At 47.6% G+C, this 20,468-nt stretch overlaps 10 protein-coding genes across 11 annotated transcripts; 4 read left to right on the forward strand and 6 right to left on the reverse strand.

Moving 5' to 3' along the window:
* Positions 1-199: 199 nt before the first annotated feature.
* On the reverse strand, positions 200-777 carry FOIG_14979 (uncharacterized protein; the record flags this gene model as incomplete). The annotated part of the gene is made up of 4 exons (XM_031216278.1): positions 200-263; positions 312-447; positions 499-642; positions 690-777. The coding sequence occupies 4 exons, from the start codon at positions 775-777 to the stop codon at positions 200-202; spliced, it is 432 nt and encodes a 143-aa protein (XP_031053960.1).
* A 725-nt stretch (positions 778-1,502) lies between these two features.
* Positions 1,503-3,025, reverse strand: FOIG_14980 (uncharacterized protein; the record flags this gene model as incomplete). The annotated part of the gene is made up of 2 exons (XM_031216279.1): positions 2,631-3,025; positions 1,503-2,572 (listed from the first exon to the last, which is right to left on the reverse strand). The coding sequence occupies exons 1-2, from the start codon at positions 2,833-2,835 to the stop codon at positions 1,503-1,505; spliced, it is 1,275 nt and encodes a 424-aa protein (XP_031053961.1). The 5' UTR covers positions 2,836-3,025.
* Positions 3,026-3,235: 210 nt separating this feature from the next.
* FOIG_14981 (uncharacterized protein) lies at positions 3,236-4,404 on the forward strand (the record flags this gene model as incomplete). The annotated part of the gene is made up of 6 exons (XM_031216280.1): positions 3,236-3,257; positions 3,304-3,542; positions 3,596-3,654; positions 3,705-3,961; positions 4,010-4,106; positions 4,157-4,404. The coding sequence occupies 6 exons, from the start codon at positions 3,236-3,238 to the stop codon at positions 4,359-4,361; spliced, it is 879 nt and encodes a 292-aa protein (XP_031053962.1). The 3' UTR covers positions 4,362-4,404.
* Positions 4,405-5,503: 1,099 nt separating this feature from the next.
* Positions 5,504-6,240, reverse strand: FOIG_14982 (uncharacterized protein). The gene is made up of 3 exons (XM_031216281.1): positions 6,000-6,240; positions 5,903-5,952; positions 5,504-5,847 (listed from the first exon to the last, which is right to left on the reverse strand). Exons 1-3 carry the CDS (start codon positions 6,130-6,132, stop codon positions 5,674-5,676), a joined length of 357 nt encoding a protein of 118 aa, XP_031053963.1. The 5' UTR covers positions 6,133-6,240; the 3' UTR covers positions 5,504-5,673.
* Positions 6,241-8,452: 2,212 nt separating this feature from the next.
* FOIG_14983 (uncharacterized protein) lies at positions 8,453-9,537 on the forward strand. The gene has a single exon (XM_031216282.1). It carries the CDS (start codon positions 8,663-8,665, stop codon positions 9,431-9,433), a length of 771 nt encoding a protein of 256 aa, XP_031053964.1. The 5' UTR covers positions 8,453-8,662; the 3' UTR covers positions 9,434-9,537.
* Positions 9,538-10,931: 1,394 nt separating this feature from the next.
* FOIG_14984 (uncharacterized protein) lies at positions 10,932-12,816 on the forward strand. The gene is made up of 5 exons (XM_031216283.1): positions 10,932-11,286; positions 11,341-11,787; positions 11,844-11,866; positions 11,916-12,321; positions 12,369-12,816. The coding sequence occupies exons 2-5, from the start codon at positions 11,528-11,530 to the stop codon at positions 12,709-12,711; spliced, it is 1,032 nt and encodes a 343-aa protein (XP_031053965.1). The 5' UTR covers positions 10,932-11,286; positions 11,341-11,527; the 3' UTR covers positions 12,712-12,816.
* Positions 12,817-13,264: 448 nt separating this feature from the next.
* On the forward strand, positions 13,265-14,182 carry FOIG_14985 (uncharacterized protein; the record flags this gene model as incomplete). Its single annotated transcript, XM_031216284.1, has 1 exon — positions 13,265-14,182. The coding sequence occupies one exon, from the start codon at positions 13,265-13,267 to the stop codon at positions 14,180-14,182; it is 918 nt and encodes a 305-aa protein (XP_031053966.1).
* A 20-nt stretch (positions 14,183-14,202) lies between these two features.
* Positions 14,203-16,025, reverse strand: FOIG_14986 (uncharacterized protein; the record flags this gene model as incomplete). Its single annotated transcript, XM_031216285.1, has 4 exons — positions 14,203-14,601; positions 14,649-15,032; positions 15,075-15,132; positions 15,186-16,025. The coding sequence occupies 4 exons, from the start codon at positions 16,023-16,025 to the stop codon at positions 14,354-14,356; spliced, it is 1,530 nt and encodes a 509-aa protein (XP_031053967.1). The 3' UTR covers positions 14,203-14,353.
* Positions 16,026-16,748: 723 nt separating this feature from the next.
* Positions 16,749-17,764, reverse strand: FOIG_14987 (uncharacterized protein; the record flags this gene model as incomplete). The annotated part of the gene is made up of 2 exons (XM_031216286.1): positions 16,749-17,220; positions 17,283-17,764. 2 exons carry the CDS (start codon positions 17,762-17,764, stop codon positions 16,749-16,751), a joined length of 954 nt encoding a protein of 317 aa, XP_031053968.1.
* A 778-nt stretch (positions 17,765-18,542) lies between these two features.
* Positions 18,543-20,351, reverse strand: FOIG_14988 (succinate-semialdehyde dehydrogenase; the record flags this gene model as incomplete). 2 transcript variants are annotated; one of them, XM_031216287.1, is made up of 3 exons in its annotated part: positions 20,167-20,351; positions 20,032-20,119; positions 18,543-19,981 (listed from the first exon to the last, which is right to left on the reverse strand). In XM_031216287.1, exons 1-3 carry the CDS (start codon positions 20,188-20,190, stop codon positions 18,543-18,545), a joined length of 1,551 nt encoding a protein of 516 aa, XP_031053969.1. In that variant the 5' UTR covers positions 20,191-20,351. The 2 variants fall into 2 exon arrangements, with proteins under 2 accessions (XP_031053969.1, XP_031053970.1); XM_031216288.1 differs by having other exon boundaries at positions 18,543-20,119.
* Positions 20,352-20,468: the final 117 nt, after the last annotated feature.

Here is a 20,468-nt window from a genome sequence, read left to right on the forward strand (position 1 = left end):
CTCTCCATCGCTTTTGCCCCTGGACGCTTTCTTCGTGTAGCTGCGGTCACTTCATGAGATGCTCGTCCTTAGATCAACTTCAGAATCCAAAGCTGGTCAGTGCGGAGATCGTTGAGGTATCCGTGCGACCCTACAATACGAGTACTTGAAAGGCATTATCGTCAGTAATGTTTTCCAACTTTTCCAAACAAAGAACTTCTTACCCGTACTGAGCGCTGCCGCTTTGGAGAGTAACAAAGGTTCCAGCCGGGATGTTCTCAATCCTACGCTTTTAGTCAGTACTTTGAGACTCCCCTGTTTGACTGACTTACTTGACAATAGTTCCATGAGCAGGAAAGTATCCAACAGGACGAATGCACCAAAGCTGATGCCCACCAAAGCCACTGTACTGCCAGCCGACAATCTCAGTGCCATCAGATGTTCCTCCATTGTAGAGGTCCATGGCTCCTATTCAAGGTTCAGTATCGTAACCATCACGTGGGTTAGTAAGGCACTTACGTCCAGAGGCTCTAATGTTCTGGAGTCTGAACTGAGGCTGATCATCAGGACCGTGCTGGTACTTGACGCACTTCCACTGCTGGTTCTCGTTAAGGTGGGCTTGCCATCCGATGCAGGGAGTGCCGTCGGGAGGGCTGGTAAAGCCTAAGTCTGGGTTTAGAGGTGGGAGTAGAGTGTGAAGAGGGTCATACCATCTTTGAGATCGATGGCGGTGCCGGTTGCGAAGTTGACAAAAGCTACGGTTTTGCCTTCGAGATCGTGAGCGCTTACCATGGACATGTTGATGATTTCGCTTCTGGGTTGATTTGAGTAGGCTGTTGTCGGTGTGATGAGAAGTGTTTGTTAGTACACAGCAAAGGCGCAACCGACGGTCTTTATACTATTTCCCAGCTGTTTAGATGATATAGATGCATCTTCATAGCCCAGCTGAGCGATGTTGATCCTTCCCTCTCAAAGTATTTCAGCTGTCCATTTGCAAGAATGGCGGAATCTCGGTGAAGATCGAGCATTGAAGCCTATCTTATTAACGAATCGGAGACTTGAACTGCTGGTTTCAACAAAAGTGAGGCCTTCCAATATCCGGACACGGGGACAATAGTTCAATAGCCCATGTGCCCGCCCGTATGAATTTGCCAACCAATTTCTCCTTCAGCTTGCAAAAGTCTAGCCCCATTCCTAAAACACAACCATGGTCGTGGTTCCGCTCGGACGCTGCGGAATCTCACTGCATGATAACAAGCGTCAGCTAGCCACAATTGCATAGACCCCGCTTCAGGTCAACAAATATCACTTGTCTGAACAGTCGCGTTGTATTGTATCATGCATGATTTTATGACAGTATGACAGTAATGGCGGCAGTTCCATGTTGCGAATCCTAGACTTTCCTTATAAAGTCATGTTGCACTCTCCAGTTTCAGCTAGCACAGATCAACGCCACGTCTAAAATTACTACTCTCGTAATAAGCTGACAGCTTTGCCATCATTATGTTCACTGCTTCCATTCACTACCCCTCCCAAAGATATTCCTGCTTGATTCCGGGTATCAACGGCCTCAACGCCATACCGTAATCCCCTCCATTAGGCGTCCTCATGAGCGTATGAATATGGAACTTGGCAGGTTCCTTATTATTCAGAAAAACACCTGAATGATGATCAAACTCAAAAATCACAACCGGACTCTGGATCCGATAGTAAAACGGATCATCATGGCCGTATCCTCCGATCCAGCACCAGTACGTCTCGTGGAACCACTTCTTTAGCAGTTCCAGGCGCAGCTTTCTCGCCTTGTCGGGTAAATAAAGAAAGAATTCATTTGCGATGCTGACAATGTAGTCCTGCTGCTCGGTTGACATATCGGACACGAGAATTCCTTCGTATGGAACGATCCTGTTGTCGCGGTAAGCACCGCAGAGATGTCTTTGATCATCATGATTCCATCGTCCATGGGGCATGGCAGGGTCTTTCATAAGTTTATATACTTGTGATGCTTTTTGCTGCTCTGGTGAAAGACTCTGCATCAGACGCAACCCGAGGCTTTCCTCTCGGTCTAAGATTCGCGTGCCCTTGTAAGGTCCATCGTCAATGAGATTAGGCTCCGCACCAGTGAACCATGGCGACACTACAATCTGAGTCTTGTACAGAAAGATGTTCAGACACAGATGATGTCCGTAGAATGAGTAACCCCAAGGCCGAGTTGTTGACGGTTCACCGAAAAGAACAAAATTGTAAGAGAATTCGTTCATGATGGCGGGTGTCTCAACCAGTTCACCTAGGAAATGATTCACACGCATGGCACCAAGGGCTTTTTCGTAACCTTCTGGCGAGAGCGTGAGTTCCAGAACTTTAAGCGCTTTTGACCTCAGCTCGTTTGAGACTTCATCGAGTCGGATGCCTTTGTCGCTGAGGAGAAACTCGGGGTTTGACCATGAGCGCCATTCCGGGCTGTCGATGTGATAGCAGGTCTTGAGCTTCTGATCCTGGCTGAGGTTGGCGCAGAGGTTATCTGCGGCCTCGACGATAGTGTCAATGGGTATACCATCATCTTGAAGCTGGAATAGGCCGTCCCTAACAACACCTACGCTACGTTAGTCGATTTTCATGTCAAGCCCATATCAGCTGAGGGAATCGCATACCGTCATTTGTGATGCCCTTGTAAGGCTCTTGGAACAAATTGCGCCAGTGCAGGTATAATCCGTGAAGCCAAGGCGGTTGGCCCTCTTTCTTAAAAGTATCAGCGTATTCATAAGAATCCTGCTTCTTCATATTCTGGAAGCGCGGCTGGTTTAGGTCGGGGAGGTACTGGCGAAAGGCCCCATCGGAGCCTGATTGAGAAGTCATGATTGATGAGAGCGTTCGTGACAGCGAAATCCAGTGCGGGTCTCAGTGCGTACAAAGCTGGAGCGTCAATGTTAAGATCAATTTGTAATGACGCGATCCCCTCAAAATACAACGGATGTATCACACGTTTCTGGCTTCTAATATCCGTCTTTCTTACGACGACTGCAAAATCGGTAGTTGTTGATTGGCTTGCTCCGCCAGTGCGGGTTTTCCGTTGCATCACCAGATGCGGGGTTGGAGTGGTGAGCGGGATATCCGGGGCTCCGATACAGGAGATCGGCAGATAATAGCGGAGTTGGTGAGCGGCTTCGTTCATCAGAGTGAATGATACTGCGAGTACAAAGTGATACCAAAGAAGTGCACAGCGAGTCGAGATCCAAGCAATAGCAGACTATTCACGATGGCTTCTTCTGCATTCAAACGTAAGTCGACCCCATCCTAGCGTGATTACTGCTAACGATGAGACAGGCCTTGTGCGCTTCGTTCCTAAATCGGCGCCTTCGAGCATCTTGATCGGAGAGCCGGTACAGGCTTCTCTCGATGTCGGCTTGGCATCTCGTGAGGGAAAAGATATTTCTGTCAACGTCTTTTCGGGGCGGTCGGTCTTATCGCCTGGTTCGCGTACTGATCGCACGGAATCCGTTGAGCGACTCTTGTCACCTTTGGCGCAGGAGGAGGTTGGAACTATTCGATGTATCGGATTGAACGTAAGGATATTCATTTAATGAAGTGAATGAGACTGTGAACTGATTGTCTGCAGTACGTTCAGCATGCGAAGGAGGTCAACATGGACATCCCAACAATCCCCACGCTGTTCCTGTACGTCTCCTAACAGCTCCTCATAAACACTGTTCTAATATTTATCGCAGCAAGCCCAACACAGCGCTTGGTGACCCATGGCCAGCTCCTACTCTCCTCCCCAAGATCACTCAAAATGACGGAAGCGGTGACTACGAGTCTGAATTGGCGGTCGTCATTGGCAAAGCAGCCAAGAATGTTTCTGAAGAGAATGCCATGGACTACGTCCTAGGCTTCACAGCAGCGAATGATGTCTCGAGTCGTGTGTCTCAACTGAACCAGTCTCAGTGGTGTTTCTCTAAAGGCTTTGATGGAGCTTGCCCAATTGGTAATGTCTCGTGACGGAACGTGGCGACAAAATGCTAATCAGTGATAGGTCCTACTCTGGTGTCGACCTCGGAGATTCCAGATCCCTCCAAACTGCATATTCGGGGTCTGAAGAACGGCAAGGTCCTGCAGGACTGCTCATTGGAGTACGTGCCATCTTCCCTTTTCCAAGAGTTCATAAACTGACATTGCCTAGCGATCTCATCTTCAGCGTTCCCAAGCTGGTCAGCTTTTTATCTCAAGGCACAACCCTCCCCGCCGGCACCGTCATAATCACTGGTACACCAGCCGGCGTAGGCATGGGCCGAAAGCCCAAAGAGACTCTTTCCCATGGCGATGAGTTCAGGGTTGAGATCCTGCCACATATCGGGACGTTGGTTAATACTTTTGAGAACGAGTAGTCAGGCACTTTGTAATAGACACTTATAGCCATAAAGATCTCTTGTTATATATTATACATAATTGGCAAAAAATGATGAGTGGTGTAGTAGGCTTTTCTTTTGTTGTTTTCTTGTTTTCTTGTTTTCTCTTTTTCTTTTCTCATTTTAGTTACTGTTATCTCTGTTCTTTCTTGATTACAGTTATCCTTGTTCTTTCTTTCGTGGTTGTAGCTAGGGAAAGGGGGGATTGTAGGGGTGGACTCTAGACATTTAGGTTCAGAATCTCTGATATCGTGGTTGGTGCCTACTACACCACTCGTGTTTGATTGTGGTAGTAATACTGTAACTTTTGGAATATAAGGGTTGGGCAGCTAGGTTTGTTATCACCGTTAGTCATCTGTGAGGTGGACATGTCTGAGGTTGTTGTCAAAGTATACCAGGGACGGCTGCGTGAAGTCAACCATTCAGAGATAGGCATCCAACATACTTTGAAAACAGACCTCAGGCGACAGTGGCTCCGGTATAAAGGTTAAATACAAAACACGATATTCACGAAGAGCGGAACGCACAACATATGCCAGAGCATCTATTGACATTTCTTGAAGCCTTTCGGTATTGCATTTACCTGAGCATTTTTCTTGGAGGTCTATCTATCCAACAGATCGTTCAGGGTTGAGACTTTTCTGTATATTAAAAGTTGCTTATTACTTTTGAGAACTGGTAGTCCAACTAGATAATAGACAGTATGAGGCAAAAAGAGACATCTTTTATTATACACAACTGGCAAAAGCGAAGAGTGGTGTAGTAGTAGGTAGGAGGGCGAATTTCTTCCCTGGGTAGTGTCTTTGTTCTTGTTTCTTTTTTTCGTAATTGCCGTAATTTCTGCTCGTACTGGGGGATTGGGGGGCTGACTGCTGTTATCTCTGCTTTTTCTGTGCTTTCTGTGGTAATCAGGGGAGGGGGAATTGTAGGGGCTGACTCTGGGATTTTGGGTTCAGATCTAACGACCTGAACGGGGGCGGTACCTACTACACCACTATTCGCTAGGGATATTACTAGAGATTTTGGAATATGAGGGTTGACACCGAGGGGTCCAGCGTTAGTCATCTGTGAAGGCGGAGCATGGAGGGACACGTCTGGGCTTGAACTGAAAGTCTATAGACCTTTACTACATGGTGATGAGATTGGGAACGGGTAGGCAGCCACGTTCATGCTGATATGCAGATTTAGTATACAAAACGTGGAAACCAACACGTAAATAATCTCGTAGAATCTGTCTGGTGTCCAAAATATTTGATCATGATATCTGGCTGATCTTCCCAGCTTGACTGATCTAGCTATCCAGCAGAGGAGGAACCTTCTCAACAAGGTACTCAACAATAGCATCCGGTCCCCTCTCAACCTGCAATCCCGTCGGAATAGCATGAAGTTTGATATCAGGCACAATAGACTTTGCCAAAGAGTGAATTTGCTCCGCCTCCTCAGCGGACCACATAGAAGCTGAGAACTGAGAAAGAAAGTTAGAGTTGTCGCATAGACTCTCTGACTCATAGTTCACTCACCAATACATTGGGCTTGTGCTCTGTCACTTTAGGCACAACCTCATCGATGCCTAAATTAATTAATTACGTGTCCGTGTTGTACCGTTGCTGAACTTACTCGAACAGTTATCCACGTGAATGATCTCATAGTCATCTTGCAGCTCGGTGATTAAGCGTCCGATGAGGCGTTTTGCGCGCTCTGGCGCCGTGTTGACGGTGACGAGTCGGAATGGACCTTTTCTTGTAGACATATTGATGATATTATGCTTGGAAAATTATTTGATCAAGTGTTGTATGAGGAGAGGTTAGTTATACATCTTTGACGGCAGCTCGGATATAGTTCGCTTGCTACCCCGCGGGTCTTCCGAGAGAATGTGGGGACGGCAGATTTGGGAGGCCGGTCACGGAGGCAGCGTATCCAGCGCCCGTGATTAGCTGGGAGAGGACCTCGGAGTTACGATGTATGCAATATTGTTTGTTTGCTAGCCCTTTCTTTGTTCTACATGGCGAGTTTATGATAGTTGGCTTGAGCTCTTCACGAGTGATTTCGGGTCCCAGCAAAGATGAAGTGCAGCCAATCATATGGTTCAATCACTTCACATCAACAACCAATAAACGCACGCACCGTTCAGAGACGAAACTGAGCAAATCATGTAGCTCTTCACCTCCCCTTGACTTGCAATGACAGTGTATGATAGCACATACCGCGCCTGAAGGTGTTGTCGAGCAAAGGGTAGTGAATGTTCAGGTGTTCCTAACTTCCTGGGCCCTTTGTCAGTCATACGTTGAACAGTCAATAAACATTTATGTTCTACGGCCTTCATTAAGTACTGCCCCACACCAGCTTCCTTCAATTAACAATCGTTTTCTTTACACCGCGCGTCCTCTGCTTCCACTTTCCCGCGTATTCATCATAAGATCTCATAAGCGTACCGCCGAGCCGCCCGCCAAGCGCTCCAACTCGAGGGTTTCCAATCGTAGCAAGACCGAGGACACGTCTGGTTCGGAACGCGCTGCCAGTTCACCATCACTTCCAGCTAAGAGCAGTGGTGAGCGTGATGAGGCGACCTCTCAGCAAGGGGGCGACAAGTCTGGCGTCGTGCCTGAAACATCCCCAACCCTGAAAATTATCTCCTGTGATGAACAATGGAAGAGCGACAACAAAAACGAGCTAAAGTATCAGAAAACTGATATCGGCGTCCGAATCAGCACTGGAGACCATTTCATTGTCACAACCAACACAAGATTTGCAATGCACCGAGCAAAAGGGTTGGACTTATCCCAATTGGACCTTACATCACTTCCCATTCGCGACATCCCAGAGACCTTTGCCACATTTGCTGGTAATAAACTCGGATTTGCCTAGTATGAACACCTCTTCATTCTAAAGCAAGAACTCAAGCCAGAGTACGACTTATTACTTAAGCTGTGTCCCGAGGCGATGTTAAAATACTGCTACCTTAAATGCGTCACCCCTCTTTATTCTAACGCCCAAAACAACAGCAATTTTGCCAAAGAAGCATTTCTAGCGGAAGCAAAGGTCTACGAGACACTGCTTATAAATCATTATCTAAATACTACCAAGTACTGGGGATGCCACAGTCATCAACAGCAGTATCCGTAGTCTAGTACTCAGCAAATATGCCATGACTCTCGAAGAACCCGTTGAGACTAGTGCTCCACTAGATACAGAGCTTCGAATCAAAGAGATCAAAGATATGATTAAACATCTTCACAGTCTAGGTCTCGCAAGCGTAACTCTACTGGTCTCTCGCAGATCCAAGAGTGGCTATCCAACCGCATTGGCAAGTAAAGGGGTTTTAAAAAGCGGCTTTGTATTAGGAGATAAAATTGAGACATTGGATTGTATATAATCATATTTTGTTATTTTACAAAGTGAATATAATAGAATGTCACCGAGCTAGTTGAGTTATTAATGGCAGTTTAGGGTAACTCAGGTAGTGCTTACTTTAAAGTGTAAAACACATGTCAAGCTTGACATAGATCCCCGAAATTGTATTGCCTGTGTGTTCAAATGCAGATTTGCAGTGTAGCTGTTCCGATCAATCACCTTGGCAATAAATAAAGACGATGCCGTTGTTTCCGCAGACAGGTCACTGCCAAGCCAAGAGTTGCGCCTTCACAAAGTTATAACCGATTTAGCTCCACAAGGCTAGGATCCCTGGGATTTCGAATGCATTGGAGCCAATCACTGTAAACCCCTCCACGCGAGGATACATGTTCCTCATCGTCAATCAGCTCACTTCGCGTGATAGTTAGTTAGTCTCAAGGTTTCTCGTCACCGGCGGTGGGGATATCCACCTACATCCTTGTCTCGGGGATTTCCATCTGGGGAATGACTCTTCCTTGGCGAAAATCTCCGTTGAGCATGAAGCCGCTTGATTGATTCAACGGTCATGATATCTAATGGCGATATCAGGTCGTTACATGAAATGAGCAAGCTCTCTTGAAGCAAGTAAACTTTAATCCCGCGATTAAGCAAAGATAAGCTGGAAAGGCTTGTAGCATTGCTAACCGATCGTGCGATATATCACGCCAAGATCTCACGGAAAGCAGCCGGGCGAATTATGGATGCTGGCGCCTAAACCCGGAAATTACAGCTGACAACGCTAGTCAATTTGAGATTTATCCGGTGATGCAGGAGAGCATTTTAAAATCTCACCAAGACCCATCATCTCGCATTCCCTTTACCTCTGCAAACTTCCATTCACGTCACTCGTTTCACAACATCGCCATTCGTTTACACCCAACTATTTCACCATGCATTTCTCATCAAGTCTCGCTGCACTCGTTGCCATCTCTGGCTTCACCTCAGCAGAGCCCAACGGCTGGTCCAAGACCAAAGAAGCAGACGACAGCCCCTCCAAGCTCGACGACTGCGGCTGCTGGCCTATCTACCAGGCCATGCTCAAGTGCCAAAAGCTCAAGTGGCCCAAGGACGAAACAAGGGACTGTGTGTGCATCCCGAACCCGGATGGCTGGTACGGCTCCATGGATGGCTGCCGCACGTGTCTGAGCTCCAACTCTGACCACGAATTCTTCGACAATACGGCCAAGCTTGTCACTCAGCTATTCGTCTCTTGCACCAACGCCGGTGGTGGCGTTACCAGCGATGGAAATAGTATCTGCGCTAGCAACGCGTACCGCGAGGCCTGTGTATCCTTGGGAACAAACGGAAAGCCCAGTTGGGCTAGTTTCGAGCAGGACGGTGTCAGTGGGAACGGGACTTATGTGTTGGATATCAAGGAATTCGGCGCCGACGATGATGAGTCTACGTCTACGACAAGTGCAAAGACAACTGCCAAGACGACCGCTACTGATTCCACTGGCACTGAGACTACGACCGTGGCGGCTGCTGCTACTACTGGTACCACCGAGGCATCGTCAGGCAGCGCTACTTCGGATGCGACTTCGGGAACTGAGACTCCTGTTGCATCGGCTACAACAACGCCAAACTCGGGCATGAGACTTGCTGGTCACGGAGCTGTTGGCATGGGTCTGGTCGCTGCAGTTGGTGCTATGTTGCTTTAGTCCATACTGTGTAGTACTCACACTCAAGAGTTGTCTCTCCTGTTAATAATACCTTAATACTATACTTGATTCCTACCAAATCCCTGATCCTTGAGTAATAGTTGAAATTTGTGACGTTTTCCTGACACTGAAATCTCCTCTCAATTTCGCCCTGATTCCACTTACTATATGGTACAATGCTGAGCTTGAAGATTGAAAGATGAGAAAAGACGATGTGTATAATTATCTGGATCTGGAGGCTGTTGTGGCATGAGGCTTTCCTGTACACTTAGCTTCTTCAGCTGGGAAACCGTTGTACTGTCATCAGTACCCTTGTCGCCTTAGACATCCAATACTCACTGGCAGAAGGCAAAGGTTCGTTCTCCTTGTGACGATCTGTAGCATCACGAAACCAAAAGTTTTGAAAGATAAACTCGGTCCTACAATTGAGTTCATGCGATGAGGTAATGCGATTCCTCTGTTTCATTAACTCGAATCTAGAACTTCTCTGTGCAAGTTTATGTCTTTTGGCCCATAATAACATCCATTCTTGGTGCAGGCAAACATTTGGACCATCAACTGATAATTAGGAATTGAACACCTAATGATGGCCGTTGTTAGGTATTGCAATAGCTTGTCGACTACTGACTTTGGCGGGACAGGCGAAGAGCCAGCGTAACGGTCAGGCATTTATTTCTTGTCCTCATCATGAAACATAGATCGCCATCCCATGATTAGTCTAGAGTGAGAAATCGAGCTTTGATCAATTTATCGCCGTTACTAAAATTAACATCTTCATCGTCCTCTTGAGGCGTTCCCCCGCACTCTCTGATCGACAGGGCTAAATCGGGGCTCAACATCGCGGTTCCGTCTCAGCGCAACGCGAGCCAACGGACGCGATGGCTGCGCTTGCACTAGCTTACAGAGCGCGATTGAGCACTTTTGCTCATTAATACCAATAGGGATTTGTTTCAACGATCCTTATTTCGCAAAAGAATCGGCCTCTCCTAATCATTAATTGCAGCATCTCATATCCAAGGAAAATGAAATACGATATTCATGGATCAACAAACCAGGTAGCCACACCAAACCAATTGGATCCGTCCCGCTTGACCCCGGGAAAAACATAAAACAGCCATCGTCCGATAAAACATCACAAGCCTGGCAACGGGGGAGATACCCCGGAGCTTCCAGCCAATCCAGTGGGTTTAGTGTTTAAGGCTGACATTGCTAGTGCATCGACAGCAACTGTGCCGCTGCTAGGTTAGTGGTTCCATGCTTGTTCCATGAAAACTTAAACGCCATTTTTGTAACCCAATGGGTCACGCCTGGTGGGGGTTTTGTCGGTAGTGGATGGTGTTCCAGCGCAATTCGAAGTCTTGGAAGGAGGAGTTGGTTACATTATAGCTTACGGTAACGAGTTTGTCATTGTTGGGCGTTGCGTTGATCCGTCTGCTGTTGCAACGATAAATTCACTGCCGATTGTGCCGTGTCTCAGGTATCGTATCAAACGGCATATCGATAATATTTCCCCAGATCACGTCCAATTGGACTCTTGACCGTCCAGTCACGGCAACGCCAAACTCTCGCTCCTCGTTCCCCAGACTCGTTCACGATCTCAGCGCAAGTCTCAGCTATAATACCCCGAACCTTATCGGCGCCCATCGCTTTCATCCCAATTTCTACAATTTCCCGAGTCAAGACACTAACTCAAAATTCCGTGGCGCCAACGGATAGCGTCCAGCCCGCTCTTTTAGCATTAAATCTGCGACTTTTGGGTCGCAAGATCGGCTGCTTCACTGCTCAATACGCTATGCTCGCGGCCGGCGCTGAGGCTTTGGGGTTGCGATCTTCATGCATTAAATTGACCGTTGGTGGGTGTTGGGCACTGACTCGTATTCGAGATCGAGGCTAACGGTAGTCTTAAGACCCCCTTGGTTTTGCATATCATGGATACAATGCCCAAACCAGGGGAAGATCTGTCAAATTTTCGTATTGAACCGTCTGTTATTATAAGTCATTATATCTTGGTCCCGCTCTTGGCATCGGTCTCATCGTTTCTTGTGACAGTCAACATATCAAAGTTTAGTATTCGTCCTTCACTACACTCCAGCCATGGCGGGCTTTTTGATTCCTCCGTGGTACAAGACCGAGACTCCAAAGGATCTGGAGATGAACATTGTCAGTCTCATCTTCGGCTTCAGCATGGGCGCGTCAATGTTCACTGCTGGTATGGCCATCAAGCAGACGATGCAGGCGTACCAGAGAAAAAGGCTTTTCAGCGCATACATCATCATGTGCTGGCTTGATTGGATTGGATGCAACTGTATGGGAATCATCACTTATTGCTGGCTACGAGGCTTCGCTCCACCAAGGTCAGTCTCCTCTGTCTTCTTCTCCCGAAGCGTACTGACCTGATACCGCTCTCTAGCTTCTGGGTCTTTTTCTTTATCAGTACGTCGCCCTATCATCAGCCTCAGACTTATACTTACGCCTTCTGCAGTTGTTTTCTGGAGTATGCAGATCCAATTTACCCTCCAGATCATCATTAATCGAATATCCCTCCTTCTCGGTAACAAAACGAACATCAACAGAGTCAAGTGGGGAGTTGCAGTGGTTGCGAGCTTGATCAACATCAGCGGTTTCTGCATCTGGGTACCGGCTCGCTTACAGATCTCTCACCTGTACGAAGAAATCAACATTGTCTGGGACCGAACCGAAAAGGCTGTCTTCTTGATCGTCGATTTATCGCTTAACCTCTACTTCATATACCTGGTTCGGTCGCGACTCATCGCTTGCGGATTGACGAAGTATACTGAGCTGTTCCACTTCAACGTCATTATGGTTGTTATATCAGTGTCGTTGGATTGCGTGCTGATGGGAGCCACATTTCTCCCCAGTCCTGTTGTGTCAGTATGCCCTACACCTACGTTGTCTCATGTCTAACGGCTATCAGCTATGTCCAGTTCCATCAACTCGTCTACCTCCTCAAACTATACATTGAGATGAACGTCGCCTCTCTTCTCGGCCACATAGTCAAGAGCTCAAGAGAGCAAGACGCTAGACCGACCGAGGGAGGTCGACAGAGGGTTCGCGATGAATTGGTCAGTGGCCGGATGACTACGTTTGTCACCGCGAGTCGCACAGGTCATGTCCGACTTGACGATATGTCGCGTGATGACTCCTACCGAAGGACATCCGACTGGGAAAATGGGATCATGAAGAAGGTTGAGACCAAGGTGGTGTTTACAGAAACCCAGGACCAGGCATCGACCTCGGACCAAGAGCGAATGGTATGAGTTTCTGATGTCGCAGTACACAAACATTTCATGATTAGTTAGCGTCTATCTTCACTACCATGTAACAATAAATATAATGAGTAATGTAAATCATTCGCGCCCCGACACAACTGTTGAGACTGGCATCAGTCCGCTCAATGGCAAGATTGCTGGCCTCGGACCGTAAGCAGCACAACCAGTAATTCTTATCGTAAGCCAAGTTTTAACGTAAGGCTTTTAGAGGTTCAATCCAACATCTACCACTACAGGGATCCAACAACTATTATATGACTCCATAAGCCGAGACTATAGTGCTTACTGTTCCACGTCACAAATCTCTCTAGAGCTACTGTGCCTCACTGAATATTCAATCACAACACATCGATTGATCTGACGTGAGAAGGTCTCTCATATTAGCTTCATTTTGTCACTTCCCTGCCAATCCGGGTTCTCTGGAGGATTGAATAAGCTTATTCAGACATCCTCTGAGAAACATGATATATAGCAGGATGGTTTCTGGATATTCCTTTCTTTTCAACGATCTTCAACAATCACCTTGAAGTCCTAGATTACCATGAGCAAATCTACACGGCCTAGTAACTTTGTCGGCTTCAGTGCCTTATCAAATAGAGTCTTCGTTCGCCCGGGTGAGACGCTGACAGGCACTGAGCCAAACCCAAAACATCCTCGGACAATCGTCATCTACGGCTGGGGCGACGCACCTCCAAGGCACATATCAAAGTTCACCGATGTCTATCGACAGTTGTACCCTCATGCCAAGCAAGTCGCGGTCCTGTCGCCTATTTACAAAGGCTTCATCGACCATGTGGCTCAGCGCACAGAGGCCATGCTTTCGGTTATACATGAGGTTTTCCCCAACAATGCATCAGACGGTTCAGTCTTGTTCCACGTGATGTCTAATTCTGGAACTATCAACTACTCAGCCACCTTGAATGCCTATAAGGAGACCTACAACCGGCCGATGCCCCATGCGCTGACGGTCTATGACTCTACGCCCGGAACTCCATATCTTACGTGGGATAACCTCAAGCGATTTTCTTACGCCATGGCTATCGGGTTAGCAGCAAAGCTCCCCTTGCCATTCATCGTAACACAAGTGCTATGCGCCTGGTTCTTCTGCATGATTCATGTATTCGACTATCTTGCGGGAAGAGAATCTGCGCCTAAGTTCAGCCACAGGATCTTCACCGATGAGCAGTGGGAGAGCAAGAAGAGCACAAGGCTATTCTTGTATGGAAAGGGAGACTTTCTTATTCCGTGGCAGCATATTGAAGGATATATGGCCGTTTCGCAGGAGGCTGGATACCCTAGCGAGGGGCAGTTATTTGAAAGTGGACATGTTGGGCATATGAAAAAGGATCCAGAAAAGTATTGGGGAACTATTCAAGAGTCTTGGGAGAGGGCTGTGGGTAGATACTACGAGGCAAGCAATAAGCCAAGGGAGCGAACTGTCGGACCTCGGCAAGTTTAGAGTTCATAGTGGTATACTATAGAAATAAGTACCTATGGTAGTAACATAAGGCTGGGAGATAAAAGAAACTTCAAACCCAACATGAATGCAAATAACACAAAGTAATTTATATAGGCAATACATGGTTATCTTCCCTGATACTTGAGATGAAACCTTTGGCTGAGAGATCAGCTATTGTTCTGACCGAGAACCCCTTTTTGCTTGCAGCATAAAAGAAAATGACAATGACCGCGGGACTCCGCAGTTTGACTTGAACGCTCTTCGACTCTCGGAAGTGCCGTAAGATTCCATCTCCTCTAAAAGAATTCCCAGCGAAGGATCCCACCTAATAAACTTATCGACCAAGGCCATGGTCTCGACTGGCGCAGCAAAGTCGCACCAGAAGCCTTCACTTGTTCGACACATAATCACAACGCGGTCTATCAACCAGTCAGTATCTTACACCTCAACATGACAGTGCACTTACATCTCATCGGCGCTTTTAGCGTCTTGCTCTGTCCAAGAACAACCATCTCTTTCCTATGGCTTGACAAGTCATATGACTTAGGCGCTGCTTTCGTAAAGTCTATTCCATGCCATGAACCACTCCAGTTTGAAGAGCTGTAGAGCTTATGGTGAGGTTCGCAGATAAGCATGACTTGGTTCGCCTTAGCGAGCTCTCGGAGAGTGTTGACTCCAGCTTTGATATCCGATTCCTCTAGGGCTTTGTTGACGGCTCTTCGGTTCTGGAGAGCAATGTCGTCTAGCTCTGTTGAGGGCTTGATTGCGAAGTTGGCTGTTGCATAGTGTACGGCGTTATGAACAAATCCTTCACCCTTTTCGCCTTGAAGTTGGGGAATGCGATCTCGTACTAATTTGTTAGCTGATTTCTTGGATGGCTAGATGGACCTACCGTTGATGGTTGAGGAAAGCGAAATATCGTACTTGGACTCGGAATTGATCCTGGCAAGCTATTCGGCGTCTTTAGCATGGCAGACTTGAGTTTGAGTCGTTGATAATCTACCTTTGTGAAGATTGCGGTAATGATATCACCGTTGCTGATCTCATTCGCCAACATGTGTTTTCCATCCAAGCGCTCTCTCGCCTTGTCTCTCAAACTTTGTACCACTTGTATTGGTAGAAAAACGAGTCTAGACTCCTCCTTCCTGTCTTTCACCAGGTCGAGAGCAATTCTTCCAATCACCAACGCCTGGTCTTTCTTGCTGCGGATGCGCATCCGTCCAATCCGTCCATCCTGATTGACATCAACGTTGGAGAGCTTTTCACCTCCCAGTACATCATCCTTGTAACCTGTCATTTCTGGTGGTGTTTTGCCCTCGATAACAGCAAGCCATGCCTTGACGATATTGGCCAAGCCACCTTGATCAGCAAAGACATGCGGAACGCTCATCGCAAGAACAGCTCCATCCGAAAACATGGTTAAGTGGACATACAGCAGCGGCGAATTAGGCGGCTCGTCTTTTCGTTCATATGGCCAGTCCTGCGGCCTCAACCGCGCGTCAATTGTCTCCATATCTGGTAAAAAGGCTACACCATCGCCTGGATGCAGAATCTTGGACAATTCATAAGTCTCGCCATAGGAATAACCAGCGCTGACGGAGGACCATTTGAAGAGCTCATAGTCATCTGGGAAAGCATGCGGTAAACGGTATTCTAGGCGTGTATCCCCATGCGATGGGAAAAGACGCGCGCCTAGTTTTCGCCAATGATTTCTGATCAGTTTATTTAGACCGTTTTTGAGGATTTGCTCGTCGAGAGGATGGTCTGTAATGAAGAACGTTCGGGTACGGAGATTAGGGATTGGGTTGGGCTGGTCACTCCATGAAACGGGTATTATCTCCATTTTGATCAGCCAATTCACACAAGATTGCTCAATAGTAGAAAAAGAGGTTGAAGTAATTGAAGAAGATGGATTTGCGACAAGAAATTAATTAGTCTGTGCTGGAGAAGCAAACGGATTTCCGCGTCGTGTCAGCTCTAGTCCATATCAAGTTACTCTACACGACTCACTGCCTCGGAAGCTGCTAAGAATGTCACCTTCATCTCTCTTCAACCCCGTCAGCATGTAACCAAGTTATTATTGCTATTGGCTAACATGCCACTATTTTGTTAGAAATAGATACCCTAAAATCCTTTCGTCTGACTGACACCGCATTGCTTATCTGATGAACAACAACAGAGGGGTTTTAAATCGTTTAAAGGGAGGCAGAAAACGACAACAGCGCGAGTAAAAGCGACGGGAGAGTGCTAGTTCGAGGTTGGCGGTGGCGAGCTTGATGATGGTCTTGAGGCTTAACGAGGCCAAATTTATAAGAAACAAGGATGTCCTGGGTTTTTACTATTAGCTACGTGGAATTTCTGGTTCCTGGTAAGTCTCGACACATAATCAACAAAAGCTCCCAAGATAAGGCACCTGCTCCGCAATCGGTATCAAGTCAAGTAACTCGCTGCATCTAAGGCTTGATTTCACGCTATATGTTCCAGTATGCTTTCATCAGAAATGCAGCATTTCCCCTCATATATGGCTTCTCGCCAATTGGCCGCCTTAGTCCCCATTAAATTACTATCAATGCTCGTCAAACTCAAATTCGAATGAGTGTGCTGCAATGCTTGTTAGGTTAACCAGCGTCACTTCGTCATCTTCCAACAAGGTCCTGATCTGATCCGCAGTCTTCTGAACATTCGCACCGTTCTCCACGATCATGCCGCCTCTGTTCATCAAATCGGTGACAGCCTTGTCAATGCCACCTTGAGATTGTGCTCCGTTCGCATCGAATCTTTCGTGGAAGTAGACCAGAGCTTGTGTGAACTCAGCCGTACCAAGCTCCAGAAATTGGCCGACCGTGATCGCTCCCCGCAACCATCCTCCGGCGTTGAGGGATGGTCCGCTGACTGGAGTGACCGGATACTTGGCAGCCATAGCAATCATCTGCGCAGCACAGGCATCTGACTTCGTCTTGTTGATCTGGCTGACGTACTTGCGCGTCTCGGGCTCAGTCTCATCTAAATCGCCTGTGCTTGCGTCTGGCTTTAAGCCCCTGGTGAACAAAGCTTGTCAGTATGTTGCTATTGTGTGATTCAAAGACGTTTGAGGACTTACTTCAGACCCTGTCCGATTGCACTTCCAGCACCGATCTTAGCAGCTCCTTTCATAAGCTCTTTGCCGAATGCTGTGCCACCAGATTTGAGCAGGCCGCCTCCGCCACCAAGCATACCGGAAGCTCCACCAAGTCCCATGTTGGCGATAACCTTTCCCGCCGTGACATCTCCAAGATCCCCTTTGACTGAAGGGTTGTTGATTGAGCCTGCGATACCACTTTCGACAAATGTACCAGCCAGACCTCCGAGTGCTCCGCCTGCAACTGCCCCAGGCGGTCCACCAACAACGAAACCGCCAACAGCTCCAACGGTGCTGACGAGGTTGCCGGTACTCGTAGCAAGCGCACGTTTGGCCTCCTCGGTGTTGCCAGCAATAGCTTGGATGCCGGCAGTCACGTGGCCCACGACGGGAATTTGCTCGCAGAACTTGGTGACAGCGCCATTCTTGGAGAATGCATCAGCGATGGAGTTGAAGAAACCCATTTTTAGCAAAGCATATTATGAAATGAAGGGAAGAGGAAATTGTCAAGTTTATTGAGAACGAGGACAACATCATTTTTATATCTATAAAGCAGATCGATCACTTGTATCTAGAAGAAGGGAGACGGAGGTAGCCTTACAACCAGTTCGTTTTACGTGGCTGGCTGAATGAAGCTGAGAGGTATAATAATATTGCCTGACCAGGGACTATTTGCGATAATATTGGTCTAGGCTCAGCCGTCATAATCAATGTCTCAGTATCATTTATGCACAGTTGCGGGGCAGTTCTGATCGGGGATATGACCGGAAGACCAGTTACTAGAATCGGGAACCCTGGACCAAAATAAGACCAAATATCTTTCAGTATTCGGCTATTATTTCTGTAGATAAATACGTTTCACATTCTGGTTATCTTGAGTATTTACCAAGCTCATTTAGTCCACGTTTTAAAGAAGCATTACTTGCGGGTGGCGGGCTTCTGCAGCTTTGCCGGAGTCCCCGCCAGACTAGCACCAATAGTCTCTTGTGCTAGGAGCCCAGGAGTTCAGCTCTGCAGACTAGCAAACACGAATCATGCCGAGACTCGATTATACAATATGAAATTGTCGCCTAACCAAAAGATGCTTTTACTTGTCTTAGCCTCAGGGCCTTGACCAGATTGGTATTTGTTAGCTAGCCACAGTTATCTCTTCGCTTCCAGCATGGTGCCAGTGGAGATAATACTGGTAGTGAGGGAGGCCAGCTGCCAATTCCCAGAGGAACATATGTGTTTCTTCACTGGCTAAACAAGCCCGTGGACTGTAATAGTACCCGTCTTGGAGATCATGTATTCGCTCACAGCCACATCCTTTCCAGCTTCCTTTCCATAACCTGACATCTTGATCCCTCCAAAGGGTGACTCCGCCGCAGAAGAATTGCCTAGTATCTCGTCAGCACACACCACCAAGATCCAAGCAGAATACTCACCGGTGTTAAGAGCTATCATTCCAGCCTCAAGATTCTCAAGCATTCGCCAGATCCGATCCGCGTTCTTGGTAAACGCATAACTAGCAAGACCCATCGGTGTATCATTAGCCGCTTGAACCGCCTCCTCTTCCTTCTCGAATTTGTAGAAAGCAGCAATCGGCGCAAAACATTCTTCGCAGGAGATCAGAGTGTCATGCGACATATCAGCGAGAATCGTCGGCTCGAAGAAATAACCGCCTTCGCCTCCCTTGGGGGAAACACGATTGCCTCCAGTGACAATTCGAGCACCTTTCGAAACAGCATCTTTAATAAGTCGCTCAGCTCGATCCAAACTTTCGGGCTTCGTGACAGGTCCGAGGGTATTTCCTTCAGCAGCGCCGTGGCCGATGACATACTTGGCAGTCTCTTCAACGAAGCGCTGAAGGAACTTGTCATATACCCCAGACTGCACAAGGAAGCGATTGACTGTAACGCAAGCTTGACCAGCATGACGCCATTTGAGGCCGACGAGTTCGCGCAAAGCTGCTTCGATGTCTGCATCATCGAAGATAAGACAGGGGCAGTTACCGCCTAGCTCCAGAACCACTTTCTTGAGACCCAAACTGCAGTGGTTCGCAACCAGAGTCCCAACGCGTGTTGATCCTGTAAAGGTAACCTTCTTAACTAAATCATGTTTGCAAAGAGCTTCACTAAGCGACGGCGTGTTTTCCAAGCTTGTCGGCAAGACATTCAGAACGCCGTCTGGAAATCCAGCCTCACTGGCCAACTTGGCCAAAGCCATAGCAGTAACCGGCGTTTCAGGCGATGGCTTAACCACCATCGTACAACCAGCTGCCAACGCAGCAGCAGCCTTTCTCAGAACCATAGCAACGGGAAAGTTCCACGGCACCAACGCGACGGCGACACCGAGTGGCTGCTTGATAGTGACTACTCGTCTATCTGGCGCAGACGGGGCGAAACAAGTTCCTTGGATCCGCTCTGCCTCGCCCGCAAACCATGATACGAACGTCAAAGAATAATCCATCTCCCCGATTGCCTCGACGTATGGTTTTCCCGTCTCATACACCAAAAGCGTGGCTAAATCGGCTTTGTGCTTGCGGATGAGGGCGTCCCATTTGAGAAGCCATTGGGCACGTGCTCGAGGGGAGGTTTTCTTGAAAGATTGGAATGCATTGTGTGCGACGCGGACGGTTGCGTCGACGTCATCGGCTGAGTTGTTGGTGACTCTTGTCCACGGTTTATTGGTTCCGGGATCTAGATGCTGTGTAAGATCGGTGAGATGTTGTGATATGGAGAGAGCTTACCGATTACGTCGAAGGTTGAACCTGAGAGGGCGGGTTTGGTTTGGCCTTGGATGTAAGAGTCGGTGATGAGAAGGTCAGAACGATTGAGCTTGTGCTAGTTAACTGAGTTCATCTGGTCTTATTACACATGCTTACCTTGAAAGGTAACGAGTAAGCCATTTTGCTCTCTGGTTGATGAGTTGTCGACCTTGGGCGATAGTGGTGTGGCAGAGGAATGAGTCAAACGGCCTGAGTAACAGTCTCCTTTGTGTTCTCAAAATTGAAATGAGATCGTCAGTAAAATGGGACAAGTTCCATGAAAGCTGTTGGTTATTCTCGTCATACGCTTTGTCTTCTGGGTATGCACGTAAGAACCCAGTTAGTAATGGTCAATGCAGAATTCCCCGCTTCTCGACCACCAACATAATCAGCGAGTCGGCTCATCGCTGCAGATGCCT

The sequence above is a fragment of the Fusarium odoratissimum genome (assembly GCF_000260195.1).
Source record: "Fusarium odoratissimum NRRL 54006 unplaced genomic scaffold supercont1.46, whole genome shotgun sequence".
NCBI classification, from domain to species: Eukaryota; Fungi; Ascomycota; class Sordariomycetes; order Hypocreales; family Nectriaceae; genus Fusarium; species Fusarium odoratissimum.

Bases quoted from the DNA above. Each gene is read 5' to 3' on its own strand.
- FOIG_14982 (XM_031216281.1), bottom strand. From the start codon at position 6,132: ATGTCTACAAGAAAAGGTCCATTCCGACTCGTCACCGTCAACACGGCG. The intron at 5,953-5,999 runs GTAAGTTCAGCA...TAATTAATTTAG, and splicing joins TCACGTGGATAACTGTTCGA to GCATCGATGAGGTTGTGCCT. The intron at 5,848-5,902 runs GTGAGTGAACTA...TTTCTTTCTCAG, and splicing joins AGCACAAGCCCAATGTATTG to TTCTCAGCTTCTATGTGGTC.
- FOIG_14983 (XM_031216282.1), top strand. From the start codon at position 8,663: ATGCATTTCTCATCAAGTCTCGCTGCACTCGTTGCCATCTCTGGCTTC.
- FOIG_14984 (XM_031216283.1), top strand. From the start codon at position 11,528: ATGGCGGGCTTTTTGATTCCTCCGTGGTACAAGACCGAGACTCCAAAG. The intron at 11,788-11,843 runs GTCAGTCTCCTC...ACCGCTCTCTAG, and splicing joins CGAGGCTTCGCTCCACCAAG to CTTCTGGGTCTTTTTCTTTA. The intron at 12,322-12,368 runs GTCAGTATGCCC...AACGGCTATCAG, and splicing joins TTTCTCCCCAGTCCTGTTGT to CTATGTCCAGTTCCATCAAC.